The 22,383-nt window shown below is 36.1% G+C and overlaps 1 protein-coding gene across 5 annotated transcripts in view; it reads right to left on the bottom strand.

The window, feature by feature from the left end:
• FAT1 (FAT atypical cadherin 1) overlaps positions 1-22,383 on the bottom strand; it is a 104,906-nt gene that overhangs the window by 20,450 nt on the left and 62,073 nt on the right. For all 5 annotated transcript variants that reach the window (XM_085058820.1, XM_085058822.1, XM_085058821.1 and 2 more), the window contains exons 7-15: positions 21,816-21,955; positions 14,087-14,362; positions 13,663-13,873; positions 7,162-11,229; positions 6,312-6,508; positions 4,790-4,943; positions 3,120-3,353; positions 1,467-1,856; positions 31-245 (exon numbers count right to left, since the gene is read on the bottom strand). In XM_085058820.1, coding sequence (XP_084914946.1) covers positions 31-245; positions 1,467-1,856; positions 3,120-3,353; positions 4,790-4,943; positions 6,312-6,508; positions 7,162-11,229; positions 13,663-13,873; positions 14,087-14,362; positions 21,816-21,955 — 5,885 coding nt within the window. The remainder of the gene's footprint in view (positions 1-30; positions 246-1,466; positions 1,857-3,119; positions 3,354-4,789; positions 4,944-6,311; positions 6,509-7,161; positions 11,230-13,662; positions 13,874-14,086; positions 14,363-21,815; positions 21,956-22,383) is intronic.

The raw sequence follows: 22,383 nt of genomic DNA on the forward strand, positions 1-22,383 counted from the left end.
ACCATTTCAAAATAAAAAAACAATACGTACTGTAATAACTGATTGTTCAAGCATAGCATCTTCACTGATTACTGCAGTGTAAGTGTCTTGGCTAAACACTGGAGTATTGTCATTGATATCTGTGACATTAATATTCACTGTTACAACATCACTTAATGAAGGCGTTCCTCCATCTGTGGCTTCCACTGTTAAGTAGTACTCATGAGAACTTTCGTAATCCAAGCTCTCAATGACAAAAATGGCTCCTAGGGAAAAAGAAGAGAAAAAACAAAAGCCTCACTCAAACTCTGCTACTGCTGTGGTATTATGCATTGCAGCTTATTTTGACCTGACAAATACTCAGCTTCTCCAAAGCCTGGTTTTTCAGTGTAAAGCTGGAGCTACACAGTGAAAGGATTATGCTTTACACGTGTAAGAAGATAAAAAGTTACTGCCATTACCACAAAAGACTCACACTTTAAGTGAACCTGGCTTACATTTTGTAATGTGAATTTTTAACTGACTAGTTAAGATAGCGCAGTCCCTAATATACACATTGATTTGCTGCTGGAAGAGTTTTTCTGGAACCTTTTTACTCCTTTCAAACACATGAAGTTTATTTGGCAAAGTACTTCTATACCACAGTACCAGAATGTCCAATGGAAAAAGCAGCAGAATTGTAATTTCCATTATACTAGTATATTAACTACTAAACTATTTAACTAACAACAATTTACTTTTGGGTAGAAATCTTATCAAAACCAAAAACCAACAAACAACAACAACAAAAACCACCACGAAAAAAGAACCCCCGAACAACTTCACCAGAAATTACCTCTAGAAAAATAACTACATAAGTAAACAAAACTAAAATTGAGGTGTATATTGATTTTTAACAAAGAATTGCTATTAATAGGGAAAAATTCTCTACAGAACTTGAACAGTCCCTGAGACTAAATCTGACTATTATGCGAGCCTAAAATCTCCACTGTCATGCTGGATATATGGTTGAACATAATATTCCTATTTCAACCTCATTTTAATGCCATATCAAACTTCTCTAGGATTACTGTCTTTTGGACCAATGACTAGTCTTCCCAACCAATTTTATTTCTAATCTTTCTTTTGCCATGTCTGGCCATTGATTCTGTTTATATACCTTTCGTGGAACGACTATTATGCTTCTATCATTACAGATCTATGTCTTTCCACCCTCTCTGCCCCCAGTGGTGAATATTCCAGTTAGGAAACCCTTACTTTTGCCAGCTAAATGAATCTAATCTGAGTAATAAGAAATAGAAGCAACAAATAAAGTCCCTACTCTACATTTTACTGCACTCATCTAGTAAGTGTGCTGGCAAAATACATCAGCAGCAGCAACTTTACAGCCAGGATGATGTATAACCCATTTGGTTGAACTACTGTACAACTCAGTATGGCATTGTGCTGGCTTGGCCTCAAGTATATTCACAGTTGTAACCTGTTACCTGTAGTTGGATCGATGCTGAATTTTCCATGTTCATTCCCACTGACTATTGAGTATGTGATTTCAGCATTCGCTTCGATGTCTCTGCTTGCAGCATAGATCTGGAGAACTTCAGTTCCAACCAAGATGTCCTCTGATACACTTGCACTATATTCCCTATGCTCAAATACTGGTGGATTGTCATTAATATCCAAAACAGAAACTATAAGACTACTTGTTGAAGACAGTCTTCTAGGTAAACCTTCATCTGTAGCCTTCAAAGTCAATGTGTACACAGCTTGTAATTCCCGATCCAAAGGCTTCTCCAATCGAATGATTCCAGAGAATTCATCAACAGAGAACTGACCCTCTGCAGAGTTCACCAGTGAATAATGGATTTTACGGTTCAACCCTGCATTTTGAAAACAATTTTCAAGTATGAAGCAGCCATTAAAATACGTAACAACAGAATAATCCCCCTGATAGCTACAGAAATAAGACATGCGTGCTAAATATTATCACTCATGTTAAAAGTCAATTTCAGAGAGTTAAAGGCTCTTGTGAATGGCAGAATTACTACAAAAAAAAATTAAGGTAACACTTCACCACACTGATTTTCTGTCATACAGAAAACATGAACCATGGCTCTCCTTCAGTTAACAGCACTAGTTAATATAAAACAATTAGTAATATAAATGTAATTATAACTTTAGAACAACAGAATCTGCATAGCAGACTTATAATAACAGAGGAGGATATGGGAGACTTAGATTGCATCAATTAACTAGACTCAATACCAGTAAGCTTATTTAAGAACCGTGCCCCAAAATTACCAGGAACATCATTTCTAGCAACATTTCTTTATAAAGCAAACAAAAACCTTATCGATTTTAGAGGCAAGTATTTTGGTCCTCCTGAGCCTCAAAGACTAGTGAAGTATGAAAACATCTGCCTATTATGTTCCAAATGAGCAACCTAGCTTTATCACAGCACAAAGCAGGTCAGCTGTTTTACAAGACTGAGGCAACTATTCATTAATACTGTTTGATTAATAAAATGATGAGCTATGGAAATAATACATTTTAAAAATCCTTTACGCTGTTGCGTTTCTTACAACAAAGCCTATGAACAAACTCCTTCTAATATCATTTTCAGTTCATGTTCACTTAAATATTTGTAACTGAGCAGTGAAGATAAAGATACAGTATAAGTCTTAACAGTGCATACAGAAAGCTACAGCTGACCAGCATTCTCTTGATGGTATGACCATCGATGGCTGGCCTGAGAAGTACACATTCAAAAATCTATGAATGCCCATTTACATGAGCAGACATGGCTTGACAGTCCTATTACCTCAATCAGGAGTAAAGCATGAACCCAATCAATCATAACATTAATACCTTTATCACACTACAAATATCCTACATTTTGTCTCTCCCCCCTCTCCTCTTTTTTGCAGAGATACTAAAGGGATGTCTTCTAAGCTACTCACACATGGAAGTCAGGTGTTAAATGATTTAGCAGAGCTAAATATATCTTTCAGAAGTCTAATCCTGAATGGTACTGTACATCTGTTAGCTCTACTGAAACATTTGACACCTCTCAGGATGAAAGTAAATAAATATTACTGTACCTCTGAGACCATGACAAAAGTTATCAGTCAAAGAATGCATACCTTCATCTGCATCTGTTGCCTGTACTCTTGTCAAAAGGGTTTTAGGCTCTGTGTTTTCAAATACTGTAATGGAGTAAGTATCAGTTGTAAACTCTGGGGCATTATCATTCACATCTTCCAGAGTCAGGACGATGTTAGCTTGGCAGAATCTTCCCCCTCCATCTGTGGCTTTCACTAGAAGATGATAAACTGCTTGCTGCTCACGATCAAGTGCCATTAATGTTTTCAGTTCACCTACAAACAGCATAACACACACGAGTTGATGCAAGTTGCAAGACCTAAGTACCCCTAATATGTTTCCCCCAAAAAATCAGAAAAACTGAACAACAATTTTCTTCTTTACAGTCATTTCATCAGTGGCTAAGTCAATAGCTGTACTGTACTAATGAACTCCACTTTGGGCATGTAAGTGACCTGCCTTTTCAGCTTGGAAAGATTAAGTATTAAAACCCCTTACTTTTTTTTCTAATGCTCTTGAAACAGACATTAGCTAAAGTAAAACTATCTGATGGTACAGAGAGAGAATGCGTACATGTGCAAAAATCCATGTGTGTTTGTCCCAAGAAAATTAAAGTATTAGAATCTGGCTTAAAAAAAATGCAAGGTTGAATCCAAGTCTGGTTTTTCTGGGCTATTTAGTTGTATTCCTTCCACAGCTACTAATGTTTCCTCCTCTAACATTCAACGAATAAACAGAGCTATTTACTATGAAGTATTAACTGCTACTACAGACAAATGTCTAGAACTCTAACACATTTTTTCTAAAGTGACAGAAAACATGAGAGACTACTACTATATGTAGTCATTGCCTCCTTTTAAACAACTCAAAAAGGTATTACAAAACACTTTTTATGCGTATTCTAGCCCTACCAATTCTCAAATTATGTAACAACATACTAGCACATCACACAGGTGACATTCAAAGTCAAAAAAAACACCAAACAAACCCACGAAGTATGCTCCTTCTCATTTATTTTGTCACTTAAGTGTTCTAATATCTTCTACTTGCATTACATCTTTGTACTCATTCAATTTTTACTACACTGTTTACCTTCCTACTGCTTGTCTACAGCAGCCTGCACAGTACAGGATTTGGGCATTAGCTGTGAAGCTATACTACAATACAAAACACACAAATGCCATGAAAACCGAAGTCAACCAAGTTAAAAGTTAATCACATTTATACAGTGCTTCCAATAAAACTTGGGGGCACTTTTGGTGTTTGCCATGGAAAGGAAATTTGTTGCTCCATCTAAACTCATCCCATTTAATTTTCCAAAACAAATTATGGCAGAAAGAATCTTAATGAAGATATTTTCAGTAACAAACCATTATAGCTACTACTACAATGAATATAAAAAGAGCAATTTTTATGGCATACTTTTATTCCAATCACTTCAGCATGGAAGTTTCTGCAGGCTTCATGGTAATTACCCTGTTTACTCTTTAGTTCCTCATATATTAAAACACTTGCCTTTTCCCTGACTTTATTCAATATATTATTAGTATATGTGTAGTTGAAACTCACGTTTTAAACCACTGTACAATAAACCAACCCTTAGTGGAAAGCCTTAAGCACTGACATTTATGTATGTCTTAATGTAATAGCAAAACATTTTACAAAATGAGGTGATGACTGGAATCTTGTATAGTGTATAAAGTATTATTACCTGTGTCTGGAGTAAGTCTGAATTTTTCTGCTCCTGTGCCGTGCAGTGTGTAAGTAATTTCTGCATTGGAACGAATATCTGCATCCGTAGCAGACACCTGCATTATCAATTTGCCAGGAAGGGCATCTTCAGGAACAGAATCAGCATATAAAGTCTGCAAGATTTCAAAGTTGCATTAAAAACTAAATACATGAAGTAAGCAGAGCTTAGAAAGGGGAGGGGAAGAAGGACAATAGAGGAAATAATATCATTTGAATGTTTGGTAACATATAATGTGAACCAGAGGATGAAATGCCTGAAAATTAAAAGAACTTATGATTTTCTAATTAATTACTTACCATTTATTAGATTTTTCAGAGAGGTATTTAATACTGCAACTATAGGGACTTGTGACCATTGCTGCATTGCTAAGAACTCAAAACACTTGTAACTGATTAACTAATAATGAAATGTGTTCCCAAAATAGGAGTTATAAATTTTTGCTAATTTCACTTTTATCTCTTTTGGTGGATCATCTTTTCTAGGTCAGATAGACCTAGACTGATATACATCTTTTTTTTTTAATGACACAGAAACTTCAAGATTAAATAAAAAGTAAGGAAAAGGATTCAGAATTTAACAGCGCTAAACACTGTTACAGCTCAGCCACGTCAGGAATTTGCATTACATTAGAAACACTAAGCCTTGTAACACCAATATTAACAAGGGAAAAAATAAAAGGAAAAAAAGATAAAAATACTGACTTGCCAGTCTGTATATAACTGCAACTATTTACATAGTAGCAACCAACACAAACATCAACTAAGAAAAAGAATCCCATGTTCCCTGTATACTTATCCTTTCTAGTACAAGGGAAGATTTCAACCTCATAACATCAAATCTGTGTTCAATTATGAAAAGTCCAAATGTGCAAAAGAAAAAAAAAACAAAAAACGCCGGGTTTCCACGTAAGGCAATTACACATCTTGCAGGGACTACCTGTCTGGGCTTTTTCCATTTCTTATTTTTCATGTCCATTTTTGCAGACTATAAAATCTGGTAAGGTAGACAGCTTTGTAACCAGAAAACATTTATGGATTACAGATTTTTGGTGCTGTTGTGTGCAATTGCAGGATGATGTTCCAGTCTCTTCAACTCTTTTATCACAGGAAATACACAAATATATAAACTAAGCAATGGGATTCAGCCTTCTTTGAGACCTTGCTTCTTTCATAATACAGCATATAAACTATAATGGCTGCAACATAAAACAATTCTTTTTGGAAAAGAATTAACACAGGGGAAATGCACTACAATTCTCCCCGTAGTTTTCAAACACCCATTGAGTGACAAAGAATTGTCTTTGGGTTTTTAAAAAATCTGTCTGTGAAATACCTTTTATTTGACAGCATTCTATCTTAATAGTCTGATACTGGGTTAAAAGGAATAGCTATTTCTCAGTCTCCTGAGAAGCAATTTCAGAGAAAATGTAGATTTTATGTATGAAAGCAGCTGGACATGGAAGATACCAGACTCTGCCTACCTTTTCACAAACAGGGCTATTATCATTAGCATCAAGGACTTTAACCTCCACCACAGCTTTAGCTGCAAAGGTCCCATCAGTAGCTGTAATATTTAGAAGATAATTATCCTTTTCTTCCCTGTCCAGAGGCTTTTTGACATACACCTTCCATTCATTCTGTATGTTGTCAATAGCAAACTGTCCCAAGGGATCACCTCCTGAAATATGAGAAGAAATATTTATTTAAAGACAAGACGGAGATTTCTACTGTTACTCTATAAAAATTAAGGTATGGCTAAAAAAAAAAAAAAAATTAAAAAAATCAAATGTAAATAAGCAGCCACTCTCTCTGTGGCTTTACAGAGAAACAGCTTCACTTCCCAGGCAGAAATTGTCATTACATGCTCATACAACAAATTCAACAGAAGCCAACAAATGCAGCCAACAGAATCCATAAAAATTAATGTAGAAATTCATGTAGCATTATAGAAAACTTGGTATCATAACATATGCTAAATAACTATAATAAACTACTCCACTAGAAATTAATAGCCTATCATTTTTTGATATTTTTTCATTTGTTTTTAACTACATCATTAATCTGGATATATTTTTTTAAAATAAAATTTGATATATAAATAAACAATATACATAGAAAGGCATTTTAAGCAAGGCACACATTAAACAAAGACAAATACCTGTTTTCTAAAACTCATTTTTCCACTGAAGTTTTTAATATTCATATTAAGACACATACATTCTCTTTGCAGCTCTACAGTTTCAAACACTTTCCAGTAATTTTAAAGATCAAGTAATATCTCACATCATTTCATAACAAATGGTTATTCCAACATTACTTAAAAAGATTTACCTGTAATGTAGTAAAAGACTTGTCTATTGGTTTCTTCTGTATCAGCATCAGTTGTACTCAGGATGGCAATTACCCCACCAGGAGGGTCATCCTCACTGACTGTTCCTTTATATATCTCTGCAGTAAACCGTGGAGGATTGTCATTCACATCTGTGACAGTAACTTCAACCACAGCCATAGAAGACAGCTGAATTTTTTCACCCCTGTCAGATGCAACCACGGTGATTTTGTATTTGTCTCGTTTCTCGTGATCGAGTTCTTTGAGAGTGGTAATCCAGCCAGTTTCCATGTTTATGGCAAAAGACTCTATAATGTCTAGCTCTTGAGAAGGATCCAAGCTGTAAGTAACCTGCCCATTGAGTCCTGAATCTAAGTCAGTTCCTTTAACCTGTATGACTCTTGTTCCAGCTGGTGTGTTTTCTACGATGAATGCCTCATATGGGTTGGACTCCAAAATGGGCTTGTTATCATTTGCATCTTTTACCTGAATGCTTACATCTACTGAGGAAACAACATTATAGTCTTCATTTGCATACTGTGCTCGAACTGAGAACTGGTACCACTTGGTTGTTTCATGATCAAGATTCTTCTCAAGTTTCAACTCTCCGGTCTGTCGGTCAATCACAAAAAAATCATCTCTGTTGCTTTCAGGAGTGTTCCCTTTAATCAGACTATATACTAAAGTCTGATTATGCTCTGCTTTGATAACATCTATTGCAGTTCCAACTGGAATGTCCTCAGAAACTGTATAAGAATAAAATGGTTCTGAAAATTTTGGGAGAGGCACTTCTGGTGGGAGTATTCTAGCATAGACAGGAACAACTGACTCTTTCTGGGGGGATCCACCATCAATTGCTCTAACAAGGAAAGTAAGAAACTCATTTTCCAAACCAATTAAGCTTTCTTTTGTAGTAATTATACCAGACAATGAATCAATTTCTAAATTCTCTTTTACATTTTCAGACTCTGCTTCAATAGCATATGTGATGTCTGCATTTGTACCTTCATCAGCATCAGATGCCCAGACTTTAATGACTGAGGTACCCCGTGGAACATCAGACCCAATATTTACTTTATACTCTGTTGCTCGGAATTGAGGAGCATTATCATTGTCATCTGTAAGTATTACATTAACAGTACAGAAAGCAACTTTCCCTCCAGAATCTTTGGCCATTAAACTAATGGCAATTACTTTTTCTGCTTGTGTTTCACGATCAAGCCTTTCAGAGGTAAATATCTGCCCTCTTTCATTTGTATAAAATCTGTCTTTGGCAAAGTCATTCACAATGTGGTAAGTGATGTGGCCATGTGTACCAGAGTCTTCATCTGTTGCTTTAACTTCAGTTACCAAAGTATGCAATGGAGCATTTTCAGCTAGTTCAACCTCATACTCATTCTGGCTGAAAACAGGACTGTGCATATTTGCACTGAGTACAGTTATATGGACTTGGGCTGAGCTTCTGAAGACCCCATCAGAAACCGACACGTTAAGATTATAATGTGACTTTAGTGTCTGTCTGCGTAGGTTTGAGATGGTGATAATGCCAGATTTACTATTAATTACAAAATTCTTCTGCTCATTGCCTGTCAGAATGGAGTACTCCAGCTTGTCAACATCTGAACTATCCGCATCTGAAGCTTGCACACACGTCACAAAATGTCCTCGAGGAGCCAGTTCACTTATTTTAGCTTCGTAAAGCAATTGGCTAAAAAGAGGGGGGTTATCATTGAGATCAGTTACATCAACAGTTACAATGGTATCACTGCTCAAGGGCAGCATGCCACCATCTATGGCCCTTATTAATAACTTGTGCTGTTTAATTTGTTCATAGTCCAAAGTTCTTGCTGTAACAATGAGTCCAGTGCTGCTGTCTATGTGAAAGAAGTCATGATTTTCACTATTATCTTCAACCAAGTGATATGAAATTCCCCTGTTGGTTCCAGAATCAGCATCTGTAGCGCTCACACGTGCAACAGACGTTCCAACAACAGATGCTTCAGAAAGTGTTGCAATGTAAAACTGCTCTGTAAACACAGGAGGATTATCATTGATGTCTTCCACTATGATGTCTACAAACACATCGGCATGCGCCCCATTTAGGGAGTCAGTTGCTCGGACACTCAGTTTATAGGCTGGGTGAGACTCAAAGTCAAGAGGGGCAACAACATTTATAACTCCAGTGTTGAAGTTGATAGTGAACTGATTGAAAGGATCTCCACCTGTGATGCTGTAAAACACCTTGAGTCCTTCAGGGCTGTTTGCTTGTACATGTACCACAGGACTGTGGAGCTGAATGTTTTCCGGTATCTCTGCACTGTAGAAAGGCTTTTCAAACACTGGCATAGCTTTACTCATAACTGTAATTGGGACTGTAACTTCAGCAGAAAATGCAGGGTCTCCTCCATCTTTTGCCACTACCGTGACCAGGTACTCCTTATTTAGTGTGTCTGGTTCAAACTTCTTCTTCAGGGAGATTTCACCAGTGGGATCAATTTGGAAATGTTCATGATGTTCTTTGAGATAGTAATGCACCTCTCCATTTTTGCCTGTATCTTTATCTACTGCAGTCACATGCTGAATAACATGGCCCACTTCAGAGTCTACTTTAACAACAGCATAATATGGAAGATTGACAAAAAGTGGAGCATTATCATTTACATCTTCCACCATGACTTTGACTACAATGTGTGCAACAACTGATGGTTTATTTTCCTCTGTCACTTCTACGACCACATCAAAAGATTCTTGCTGTTCACGATCAAATGGTATTCCTGTTGTTGAAAGGACTCCTGAAGTTTGGCTTATTTTAAATCTGCTGTCTGGATTTAGAATATGGTAAAACAAAGGCTTATTTATTTGATTCCCTATAGCAGTAACAACAGCTATTGTTTTTGCCTCTGTGGAATTCTCCTGCACTGTTGCAGAGTAAGAACTCTGTGTGAACTTCAGCTGGCTTGCTTTGCTTTCCTTCACATTAATTTTTACAGATGCAGTACTTGCAAATCTGCCATCAGATGCTCTCACTGTTAATTCATATCTGCTTCTTAACTGAGTTGTGTTTTGTACTGTTATATCTCCAGTCTTAGGATTTATTGAAAATTTTTCTCCAATGTTCCCTTCAATAATGGAATAAATTAATTGGGAAAAAATGCCTGAATCTGCATCAGTGGCATTTACGTGGATGACTTTCACGCCTTTATAAGTTGGAACCAGAATGGATGTCTCATATAGCTCTCTTGAAAACACAGGAGGGCAATCATTGATGTCAATTACATAAATAGTAACATTAGCTGCATATTCCGCATATAGACGTGGCATCCCAGTATCATGTACTTGCACTGAAAAGTGGAAAATATTTGTCTCCTCATAGTCCAGACTCATTACTGTTCGAATGGCACCAGTGCTAGAATCAATGGCAAAATACTGGCGGACAGATGGTTCAACAATTTGATAAACAAGCAAAGCATTAGATTCTTTATCAGCATCTGTAGCTCGAATTACTAATGGGATATTCTTGTCAGTCAGAACCACACTGTTAATTGAAGCTGATTCACTGATGAGTCCTGTATATTCAGCCTGCATAAAAATTGGTGCATTGTCATTCTCATCCCGAAGATGTACCAAAACTGTTGCATTAGTGGACAAACCAGCCATGTTTGTTCCTTGCACAGTTAGAGTATAAAAAGGCAAAGTTTCAAAATCAAGTATCTTCTGAGTAATGATGACACCTGAGTTGGGGTTGATAGCAAAGGCATCATCTGAATTACCATCTCTTATTTCATAAACTACAGAAGACTGACTGTATGCTGTAACCATTCCAACAAAACTGCCAATGCTGGCACTTTCACTGATTTCTGCAGAATATTCTTTGGCTGTGAATTTTGGTGAGGCATTATCAGAAACCGTAACAAATATGTGCACAGAGGTCACTTCACTCAGTGGAGGATGTCCTTTGTCTGTAGCTTTTACCATCAGGTTGTATTCTTCCTGGTTACTACGATCTAATTCCTTTGCAATTTTAATCATACCCAAAATGGGATCAATAAGGAAGGAATTTCCAATATTCCCTGTGAAGAAAAAAGAACGCAATTAAGAAAGACGTATACAGAACTTAAGGGATGACTGCTTATTTAGCTCCATACTTAAAGAGTCATAGAGAGAACACAGAGACTGTGAAAATTTCTTAGTTTTCCTTGATAGACATTCGTTAGCCTGTCTGGAAAGTCTTCTGTAATCAAGAAGTTGGCAGCAATTCTAAGTTTACTTGTGGAAATACTGCATAAAACGTAGTTAGCAAAGCCATCCAAGCCTTGAAAATAAATGCAAAAATTTTCCTTTAGCGAACTTAAACATCAACTGTAGCTCAAAGGAACTTATGTTCAGAAGTTAACATTAGTGGAAGAAAAGTGACATCTTATAATCTAAAACAACTGGACAGTTTTGGACAAGAAAATAAGAAGGGTTGTAACAAATAAACCCTTGTGAATCTAATTGTTTACACAAGTATTGTTCAAATCATTACTTCAAAAATAAACTTTTCTGAATTGGACCAATAGTTACCCCTCTCCTAACTTCCTACTGATACATAGACAAGTTATTCCCTGTGATAATATTAGAAGAAAAATAATGCCTGCTGACAAAAACCAGCTGCCATTTAATATAAACACTTGTTTGCTTCAAATTTTCAAATATACAGATGAACAACACTGCATACAATATTCTGCTCATGTACTAAATATGCTAAGATTTAACATTTTACTTACCTAAACAATTACATTACTAAAGCTATGATGTCAGCATGAAAATAAATCATTAAGAACTTCTGAATTCTGCACACAAGTAGGCAAGAGGGAGTTTTTGTGTTTTGCTTGGGTTTTTTTACTGTTGGGTTTTTTTGGTTGGGTATTTTTGGGTTTTTTAGAGGAGATTCTAAACAGAGTGGCATTCTTAGAATATCCCATTACAAATCTAAGCAGCCATTACAAGCATTTAAGGAATGTTCCTTCCATTTGCTTAGAACATCAATTATGCTGCTTTAACCTCCCAGTAGATCACAATCCTATAAAATAAACCTTACAGGTCTTAAATTTACTCCTACAAAAAGCTAGAAGAAAGGAAGAGAACAGCATGTTACTTCATTCTAGACTGCAGGCACACACATTTTTTCTTGCTATTGTTTGGCATTCATAAAACAAGCACTAACAAAATGGGAAAGAGAAAAATTTCATAGACATTAGTCTCCTGCTTAGTAAATGTCGTATTTCTGGAAATGACAGAAAAACCTCATGTATTTTAAGCAACTTATGAGACACTCAAAAACATTCATTCTTTTCAGAATATCACAATCACAGCTTTGTTTTAATACAGCGTTAAAGTACATTTTCATATCAAAACAGCACTTTGGGGAAGAAAAAGAAAATATTTACAGTAAACAATTCCAATCCTTTACACAGCAACTTATGTAAAATTAAAAAAAGCACCTGCACATACCACTTTACATGCAACAGTAACTGAATAACTTTTCACTTGCTGTTCTCCTTAATATACAATCTCTAATGCTTGTTTCTGGGAATTTTATTTTAGACTACGTTTTACCTTGAAAGTAGTACTTCACACAGGCAATGAAATTTAAATAACTTTTTTTTTTCCAGTCATGGTGTCTATAAAGCTCAGGACCTTGATCATGGCAGACTTGTATTTAGATTTAATGGACTGTCTGGTAAGCAAACTCAATCAATGTCATCCCGTTTTCTAATATCAAAAACTGACATCATTTGAATCACACTGTTGTAGGCAAGTTCAGAAAGGTACTCTGAGGTTAAAATTAAGCAGCAGCTCTTTCCCAGCCTGCAATCTGAAAGGAGTCCTATTGCCAAATTGACCAACTATTAAGGAATTTCTCAAATATTTTAATAACATAGAACAGTGGTCCCACTACTAAAATCAGCCAGATGGAAGTATGCGAAGCAACTCCTTCCCTGCTGCATCTATCAGAAACTTTAATTAAAAAGCTGGGATTATTAAGCAGTTAAGTACATGAATATTTAAGTTATTTCCGAGCTCCTTACTTCTACACTGTACTGAACACAAAATCACTGGTCTCAGACTCTTAACTCTATGCATCAAATCCTTGCTTTGCCTATGCCACAAAACATAAGACTTACAGTATCAAAATAGAGTGCATTTTTTAGACCTGAATGTAATGATTCTGTAATTTCTGGAGAAATTACTCTTTTTGAGTGTTTCAAGATGGCTTTTTTCTTACCCTACTACTAAAATATCTCACGTGTATCTAGAGGATAACATAAATAGCTAAAGGATGGAGATGAATATTTGTTGTTTTCTTTTAAATACACTGAAGCAGTATCTTCAATACATCTCTCGGAATATGGCACATAAACCTGCACTGCCCCCTTTTTTACAGATATGTTTTGACATGTCTATAGTTGGAAAAGTACCAGCAAGCTCAACGGACTGAAAATGTAAGAAAGTGAATATACCTGATTCAATAGAGTACACAATTTCTGCATTTTTTCCTTTGTCCTTATCTAATGCTGTAACCTGGAGCACTGCTGATCCAACAGCTGCTGACTCATACACTCGTCCTTCATAGGAAGGGCTGGTGAACCATGGAGCATGATCGTTTGTGTCGCTGACATTAACGATGATTCTGGCATAGTTGCGCTTCACAGGAACATCTTGGTCTCGAACCTGCAACAGTCAGCACATCGCTGGTAATTAGCACTGTTATTTCAGTAGTTCGTCAAATATTAGTAGCCATTCAAGGTTCAATCAGGCACAGAGTCAAAGACTGCATAAAAATTAAACATACAAATAAATGTTTGACTTATGGGGACAAATTAAAGAGACATTAAATAGTATCTGTTTGTCATTGACAACAGAAGAAATCTCATGCGTATTTACCATTATTGTGAGAATATGCTGGTTCATGGTCTCGTGATCCAGTTTTTCTGAAGTATAAAGGGAGCCACTTGCAGGATCTAGACGAAATTTTTTAAGGCTGATAGGATCAGTGCTGCCTTGCATAGTATAAATCAGTTTATTCTTCTCATCTCTGTCTGTGGCACTGACTTGCAGAATTTCTGTCTCTGGTAAGGTATCCTCAGGTATAACAACTTCATATTTTGAAGCAGAAAACTGAGGCCTGTGGTTATTTGTGTCTATAACTTTGATGTACACCTGAAATGATACAATGGGAAGGGAAAAACATTGATGATATTTGGTAAAAAGAGATGAAAGGAGGATATTTCATTAAGACTCACACCATACTGAAGTAATTACACCAATTTTGTTTTTCTGGGAAGAGGAGAGATCCAAGATGTCTAGGGAAGAAGAATGTCACTAAACCCAAACTGCCTCACTTTCCCCAAATCAGAAATCTGTATGACCAGAAACATCTTACATAAGACATCTTAAAGGGAATGATTTTTGTCTAAAGCAAGATGAAAAACAATTCCTTGTTAATTTTGGAATTAAAAATACTCAATATGGATCCTAGAGTGGGTAAAAATCCTATTTTGAGGTGCAAATTTACAATTTTAAATAATGTTTTTTCAAGGCAGTGGATGCATAATACTCCTCCTTGGCCTCATGTAAAAACAGTCTTCATTCAGCTCCTTACATCTGCAAGCCTAGACAAGAGTAGAAAAGTGGTGGAATTCCCACAAAAATGCATTATTTCGAACAACTGCAGGTGGTGTTGTTTACTATTCTCCAGCAATGTAACACAATCTCAGCATAGCTCACTGGTCACCAACACAATTTCTCTGAAGTTAAAATTAAATTAAATCTGATGCTTCAAACTGCATCTTTGCCTGTATAACAATGTTCACTGGAACCACACAAGATCCCTGCACCCCCACTTGCCTTTCACAGCATCCAATTTTCGTATAAATAGGGTAAGACACTCAGCTACCACCCTGTTCCTTTGATAGCAGCAACATCAGACGAGTAACAGTAATGCAGAAGAGTTGGCAAGTAGACAGCAAAGCTCCAGCAACACACAGCTAAATTCAAGTTCTTTATATGCTGCATGTACAGCGATGCTTTTATCCAACCAAAGGTTAGGTGCTTCATATAAATTTTTTAAGGGCTATAAACATGTTTTTAAAATAGGTATTTACAATATTCTAAGTGGGTTAAACTGCTCTTTGAAAACACTTATTGCTTTCCATTGATAATTGGTGGAGTCTACAGATGTAATTTAGACAAGGTACCAGACTGCATGAAGCAGAAACTAGATGAGGTGAATTCACCAGATGAGGTGAATTTGCCACTAGACCTTGGCAAATAATAGGAAATGCCATGCCTCTTGCTACAGAAAGAGGAAACAACGACCTCGCAAAAGCAGCATCTTGCACTAAAACTGAATAATTTGGCACACAGATAAAATCCCTTGCAAGATGTTGCTATGGAGACTAAGGAGTTTGGTTTTGTCAAGGATTAGAAAAAGTTTAAAAAAAAGAAACAAAGAGCTGGAATAAATATTGACTTTCAGTGGGGAGAAATATTAATGGGAGGTGACTGAGCACAAGTTTTTAAACACATTAACTAACAGATTCAACTCAAAAATTAAAATCAAGAATTAATATTATCTTAAAAACATGATCTTTGATATTGTCATGATTTGACAGGATGCAATAAAGCAACACAAGCACAGTTGCTAGTTTATTTACAAATTTTGTATGAATAAAATACATTTTAATGCCTCTTGAAAGAAGTAAGACAGAATGGTCTAAGACACTCACAAAGCATTTGAGTAAAAACAGCTGCTCACTGAACAGTGGTGCTCAGGAAAATGGAAAATTATAACAAATAAAGATGAATGACAAATTTAAAAAAAACCAAAAAACAACGAACCAGCATAAAACCCCAACACTCAATACAAATCAAACTATAAAAACATTTTTGCATGAATAAGAGTTTTACTGTACAATGACAACACTTCAGTAATGGATACTATGCTTTCAGAATGAACTCATCACCAATTTTTAAACGAAATTTCCACTCCCAAGAAATTATTAAGGTCAGACTCAGAAAAAAAGCAAGTGAAAAGATAAGGTGTCAAATTCGATGAATTTAAATTAAATTGCTATTTAGATTCATGTCTATTTCCACTCCCAAATGAGGAAACAGAGAAACTTAAGTAAAATTGCAATTAAGATTGGAATTGCAACTACAGAGTAACTCAACTGTTTAGTGAATCTTTGGAGCAGAAGACACAGCCACCTGTGCTGCTGGTTCTACAAAAAACAAATAAAGAAAACCAGCATTTTTACATTGGAGCACCACAAAAAAATGCAAACGACTGAGTTTAATGCCAGGAATGTAGTGACTGTAAAGCCAACATCAATACCTGCAGGACTAACCACATAGCCGATGAACCAGCCTTACTGGAAAGTGACTGTTGATCATACCATCAGGATTTTGCATCATCTCTGATATTAGCTAGCAAAGCAGTTAAAATGACACATAAGGAGACATCCTCCAAAAAGTATTGCTGAGCTAAACACATAAGGAGTTAGCTCCTCAAAATGTACAACACTATTAAATATGATTTATTAAAAAAAATATTGCTAAGGAATGAACATAGTGACTCAGTCACTAGAAATGGTTAGCACAGGTATTCCATTGCCACATTACTCGCTCAGGCTGCAGTTCTTCTCCACACTGGTAAACACGATTTAATATATTAAGTGCAATCATTTAAAATGTATGCAAAATCCAAAGTTTATCTTACAATGAAGTGAAAAGTGTTTTATCTACATACTCTAGAATTCATTTCTCTCTCAGTGATGCTATTACTTTATGCCCCTGCACAGGTTCTGGTGGACAAGCGTAATATGAACCGATGGCCTCCCTTTTTGGAAACGTGGCCAATTGCACACTGGGCTGCTTTAATAAGGGTAGGGAGAAGGAATTACCCCCTTCTGTTTTGACACTCACAGGTGGGAATGTAGATCCACTACAGCATTAAGCCCTGCAGTCCCAGAGAGATCTTGACAAAATGAAACAAATGACAGGTCATTAAAATCAGTAGGGACTGAAAAGTCATCTGTCCACAGAAGGGGTGAAGGAAAGAGAGCCAGACTCTTCTCACAGAAGCATAGTGAAAGGACAGGAGGTGACATTCACAAGCTCCAATAAGAGAAACTACAGCTAGACGTAAGAAAAGTATTTTTTCAAGGACAGTTGTTAAACACCTACATAGAAGCAAGTCCAAGAAAGAGGTGTTGTGCCTAGTCATGCCAGGCCATTAGAACCTCATGAGAGTCACTGAAAAACTTGATCAGCTTTGCAGTTTGCTCTGCTTTGATGAGTTTTAACTAGAACTCCAGGGGCTCCTTCCAACCTAAACTATTAAATAAATTTACTAAGGAAACCCTACTTTCAAGTCAGGAATTCTTACTGAGGCCAAGTGTGAGGTGCTAGGTATGTGATTTCCTTTTAAACGTAAGAGGACCAAATTTTCACATAAACTGTTAAGACCTTGAAGTTAAATGGAAAGCACTTGAAGTAATAATTGTGAGTGCAGTTTTAAAGACCCATACAGAAAAATATGGTTTAGCAAGTCTGAAAACAAAACACCTGAAGAACTTGTGTTATTCTAACATAACATGTAGCATAAAATAAAACTAGCTATTGAACACTTCACAATGAAATGATAAGATTTGATTCAAATGAAACATGCTAATACTATCTCTTAAGAAAGAGCTGCACAATTAAGAGGCACAACACAGAAAAGCTTGACATTAACAGACTATAATGTGATCTTTGAAACAAAATGCTCCGGGAACTAAATAAACTTCACTCATTTTGCAAAGATATGCATGGGCTGTGTTGCACAGCTGCCTTCTGCCCACAGATCCCACTGAGAGCAATGTACACTGGTTATACAGAGAACAAAGCAGCCCATGATTATTTTGAGGAAGCACTTCAAATTTATTAATAATCTGGCAGGTGAAACCTAAATTTTCATAGGGATGCATTGATTGCTACTGAGTTACAGAGGAGGTAGGTGCCATTGACAAAACATACTCAATATGCAATATTTAAACACCATGTTCCTTTAGACCGCTTTAATAGCATTTTATATTTACTGATTCTGTGGAGTTTAAAATCTACTCCTCTCCTATAATTACATTATTATAAACACTGACATGTTTATAATAATTTTCATAAATAAACATTTGTATTATCCAGAGATAATATACTTCATTCCAGTTCTAACTGTCTCCATAGAGCAGTGTGATCACAAGCAAAAATGCACATTTAGTAAACGCAGATTATTCTGTGCTTCATTTCCAAAGTATCATATCCATATAAATTTTGCATAAAGCAAGATTAAATATTCTACGACAGCAAAGCAATAGGTAAAATGCTGCAATTAGCTGTACAGCATCTGAAGTACTACCTTCAGTGAAAAAAACTGATAGACACAGCAATGACCGCAAGTGGCTATAGCTAAAAACAGGACCCTTTCTTTCTGTTTTTCCCCCAAAAATCAATTCAATAGTTCATTTATTGCTACTTACAGCCGGTGAATACCTTTTCTGTTTCAGTACATAGGCACATTGATTTGTGTTTTTCAGTTATTTAATTTCTGTATACTTATTTTATTTTTAATCATAATTCTTCTTAATGTGACACTAGTAATTTCTAACATCATGTCAAACACCACTTCTGTAGGCCTGGAATTTGTTTGTCCTTGCTTTGCCTCATGCATTTGGCATTTAGATGCATGCAAAATTCTAATAGCCTCTACGCCTACTATTGCTTTATTTTTCAAAAAAGCTATTTAACTGATGTCCTGAAAGAGTAAAATGCTCTACAGATGTTAATGGCCCAACGCCAAAAAATATTTTCCAGTTTAAAGTCAGATTCAATGCACTGCTTTTATACAATAAGATTTTAATTTCTTGTGCCCCTCCCCAATTTCCTGCAAATGTCATTTCCTTTTTCAAATTAAATGTAAAATTCCTTACTCTGCTGTTAATCAAGGTCTGTTAAATTGTTTACTGTATATCCAGTGTTTATGTCAATTACTTTGTAAGCTAAAAGCTCTCTATGGCTTATTGTTGTTCCTCATGTATGCACTCAGAATTTCTTTTGCCTGTCACTCCATTTTAGCTGTTTATTCAGCTCTTAGAAGAATGCAACACCACATCAACATTTAAACTTTAATCATCAGTATTGAAGCAATGACTAATGGAATTTACACACTGGCAGCCATAAATAACACCTTCAGTTTTGATTTTGCATCATTTTTAACCCCCTAAATTAAGCCTGTTCTGAAATGCATCATTTGAGTGATAGTCCTGAAGGTTATTGTAACAGCTTAGTCCATTTGGGTGGGCCAGGAGTTATGGGGGAGATAAGAGAATCAATTAAAATCAGGATCATGCACCAACAGTTGCAGAGTTTGAACTAATCCACACTCCTCAATCTACACACCACAGTAACATGAGATTCCAACAGCAACGGTGTAACACAAGGAGGGCAAAGGAAGACAACGCAAAGGAAGCCTTTGTGCTTGTTTGTAACAAAAAACCACAATCTCTGATCCTGCCAAGCCTGAGAGAGGAAGGGAAAGATATGAAAAACAATCATAGAAAAAGCAATCACAGAAATGACAAACTTGAGACTACTACTCCAAATCTTCTGGAGGAGAGTGCTGTGGTAAATGTTTACAATGTTCACTTAGCTTTATCAAATGCTAAAATAACAAATTCATTTAAAGAACTTGAACAAAAGGTACACTGTGTACTTCTAAGAACTAAATGAATCACTTAACTCAGAGGAAGAGAAGGGGTGAGGGTTAAAGTAATTATCTGACCTTCCAGTTCTTAGTTATTCTAAAAGACAAGGAAGATTATGGTTCAACTGTGACAGCTCAGGATGTCTGCATAAACTCAGCTATGCAAGCAGCAGCACTGGATAGGCTATCTCCAGTCATCAAGGCCACATATTACGCCTTTTACTAGGCCCCAGGCTACCCCAACACAGAGCATGATGGCCTTTTTGACTGCATTTTTGGGAGGAAAGGAAGTGTGTATGGAAAAGCCTCTTGCTGTCTTTTTGACTTTTAGCTGAACTTGTGTTTCTACATTTTTTGTCCTAAGTAATTCCTACCTTCTATCCAACATTCTGTAATCAGCAGAAGTGAATCTGTTCAATATTTTTACTACAAGTAGGCAAATTTAATAAATTTACAGCAGAATTCTCCAAAACCTTTATGGTGGTTATCAGCACCAGAAGCAATGGCACCACAGCTATGATTGCAGCAAGCTCCTACTGAAAAACATGTTGATGTCTTTGAAGATTCATGGTCTAGAAAATCACTCACAATTTTCACCTTAAAAAGAAAAGGCATTCCTCAAAGGAAACTGTTATGCTTGGCAACCTTCTACTATCAAATTTAGTCTACTTGACCTATCAAGCCTCCAGACATGCAGTCAGCTCAATGAAGACTCTGTTTAAAATCTTCAGAATTGACAACATCTTTTCCTGTGGCCAAAAGCAGAAGACAACATAGAAGACATTAGAAAAGATAAAAGAAAAACATGTACTGCACAGAAACTGAACAAGAAGAAATTGTATTTGTAACACAGATCTCCACGTACAGAAACATCAGCAACCCACTTATTGCTCTTTGAGTGCCTGAGGGGTAGGTCAATGATAGGTAATACACACACATCCAAGTCCAAGAGTCTTTAATAGGTAAATAAAGTCATTCCTTCCTATTTGGATGAAAAGTGAAACTCCTCTATGATCATGGCTCTATTCACACTAACCTCAGCTAAACTGTACTTTCAAAGATATTCAGATTCTGGGCTGGGGAAAGAAACTAGATGGTAAAAATAGGAGAGATATACATCATAAACTACTTTACTATGAATTTTTTCCAGTACTGTCACAGAAGGCTTCTGCAACTTAAAGTGAACTTATTAGTCCAACTACAAAGAATTGCCACCATTACAGAGCCTTAATAAAAAGCTAATTTTAGAAAATTGGTTTGTCTGAGGTTGCTGCTTTTTGGAGATTGTTTAGCAATCTCTACTTCCACTAAATCTAAAAAAAAAAAAAAGTATTTGGGAAGATACAAAGAGATGTTATGATCTTAACCTTGTTTCTATATGTACACTACGCAGAAGCATCATCTCAGTTTCATGAAACATTACTTGGATGTTGTACAACTGGTCATCCACAGATCTTGCAGGGGGAAGGGAACCACAAAATTTTACAATGGTTATCTTCAAATTTCAAGTACAGTAATCAATTTATTTAGTGATTTTCAGGGAGCTGGGTAAAGACAAGTTATTCAGATAAGTAGTATTAATCCTTTTCTTGTGAGAAAATTTTGGATGTAGCGGTTTATTTTCTGTTTTCATTTATTTAGCTGCAGCAACATGATACAGACTACAGCATAGTAACCACAACCTTCCACCTAAACCACCAACCAACATGGCTCTGTGAATATCAGAATTCACTTCTATTTTAGACAAAGTCCCTAATTTAGATAAACCATGTTCATTGTCCAGGATGAAAAAAATTGTAAGAAGAAAATGCAACACCTTCCCCGCCCTCCAGCTACACACTCTTTCTGTAAGTGCTTCATTAGAAAGTTCATTACCTGAGTGCTGATAGATCTGGTTCCATCTGTTGCTTCTACTGTCAAGTTGTAATTTGATTTCTGTTCTGCATCAAGAGGTCTCGCAACAATGATAGTTCCTGTGCCCTTGTCCACATCAAATCGACTGTCATAGTTGCCACCTTGTTCAGGAAATTGTGAGAGGGAGAAGTTAATAAAACGCATCATTGCTTCATTGTTTTAATGGATGATCATGTTCTGTCTTCCGATGCTTAATGGAGGTGGAAGTATATATACATATACTTATACATACATTTAGTTTAAACACTTTGAGTTTTTTTCCTGGTAATGTGATATGCTGCTACTAATAGATATCTAAAAGTGAGTAGTTTTGGACAAAGCTGATTTGTCTGGCTCATGGAAAGTCAGCAGGTACATTCTTATTAGCAAGATTCTCGACTTTAAAAAAAAGAAAATCCATGGAATTTAATGATTCAAAATAGCTAGAAATTGAGAATTACTGGGTCAAATATAATAGTTCATTTTGGGCAGACTGTCGGCTAATAAGTGAAAAACATACTTTTAATCAAAATACATTAAAATCCCAAAT

This window comes from Lichenostomus cassidix, chromosome 4 (assembly GCF_008360975.1).
Source record: "Lichenostomus cassidix isolate B80296 chromosome 4, HeHo_3.0, whole genome shotgun sequence".
Taxonomy (NCBI): domain Eukaryota; kingdom Metazoa; phylum Chordata; class Aves; order Passeriformes; family Meliphagidae; genus Lichenostomus; species Lichenostomus cassidix.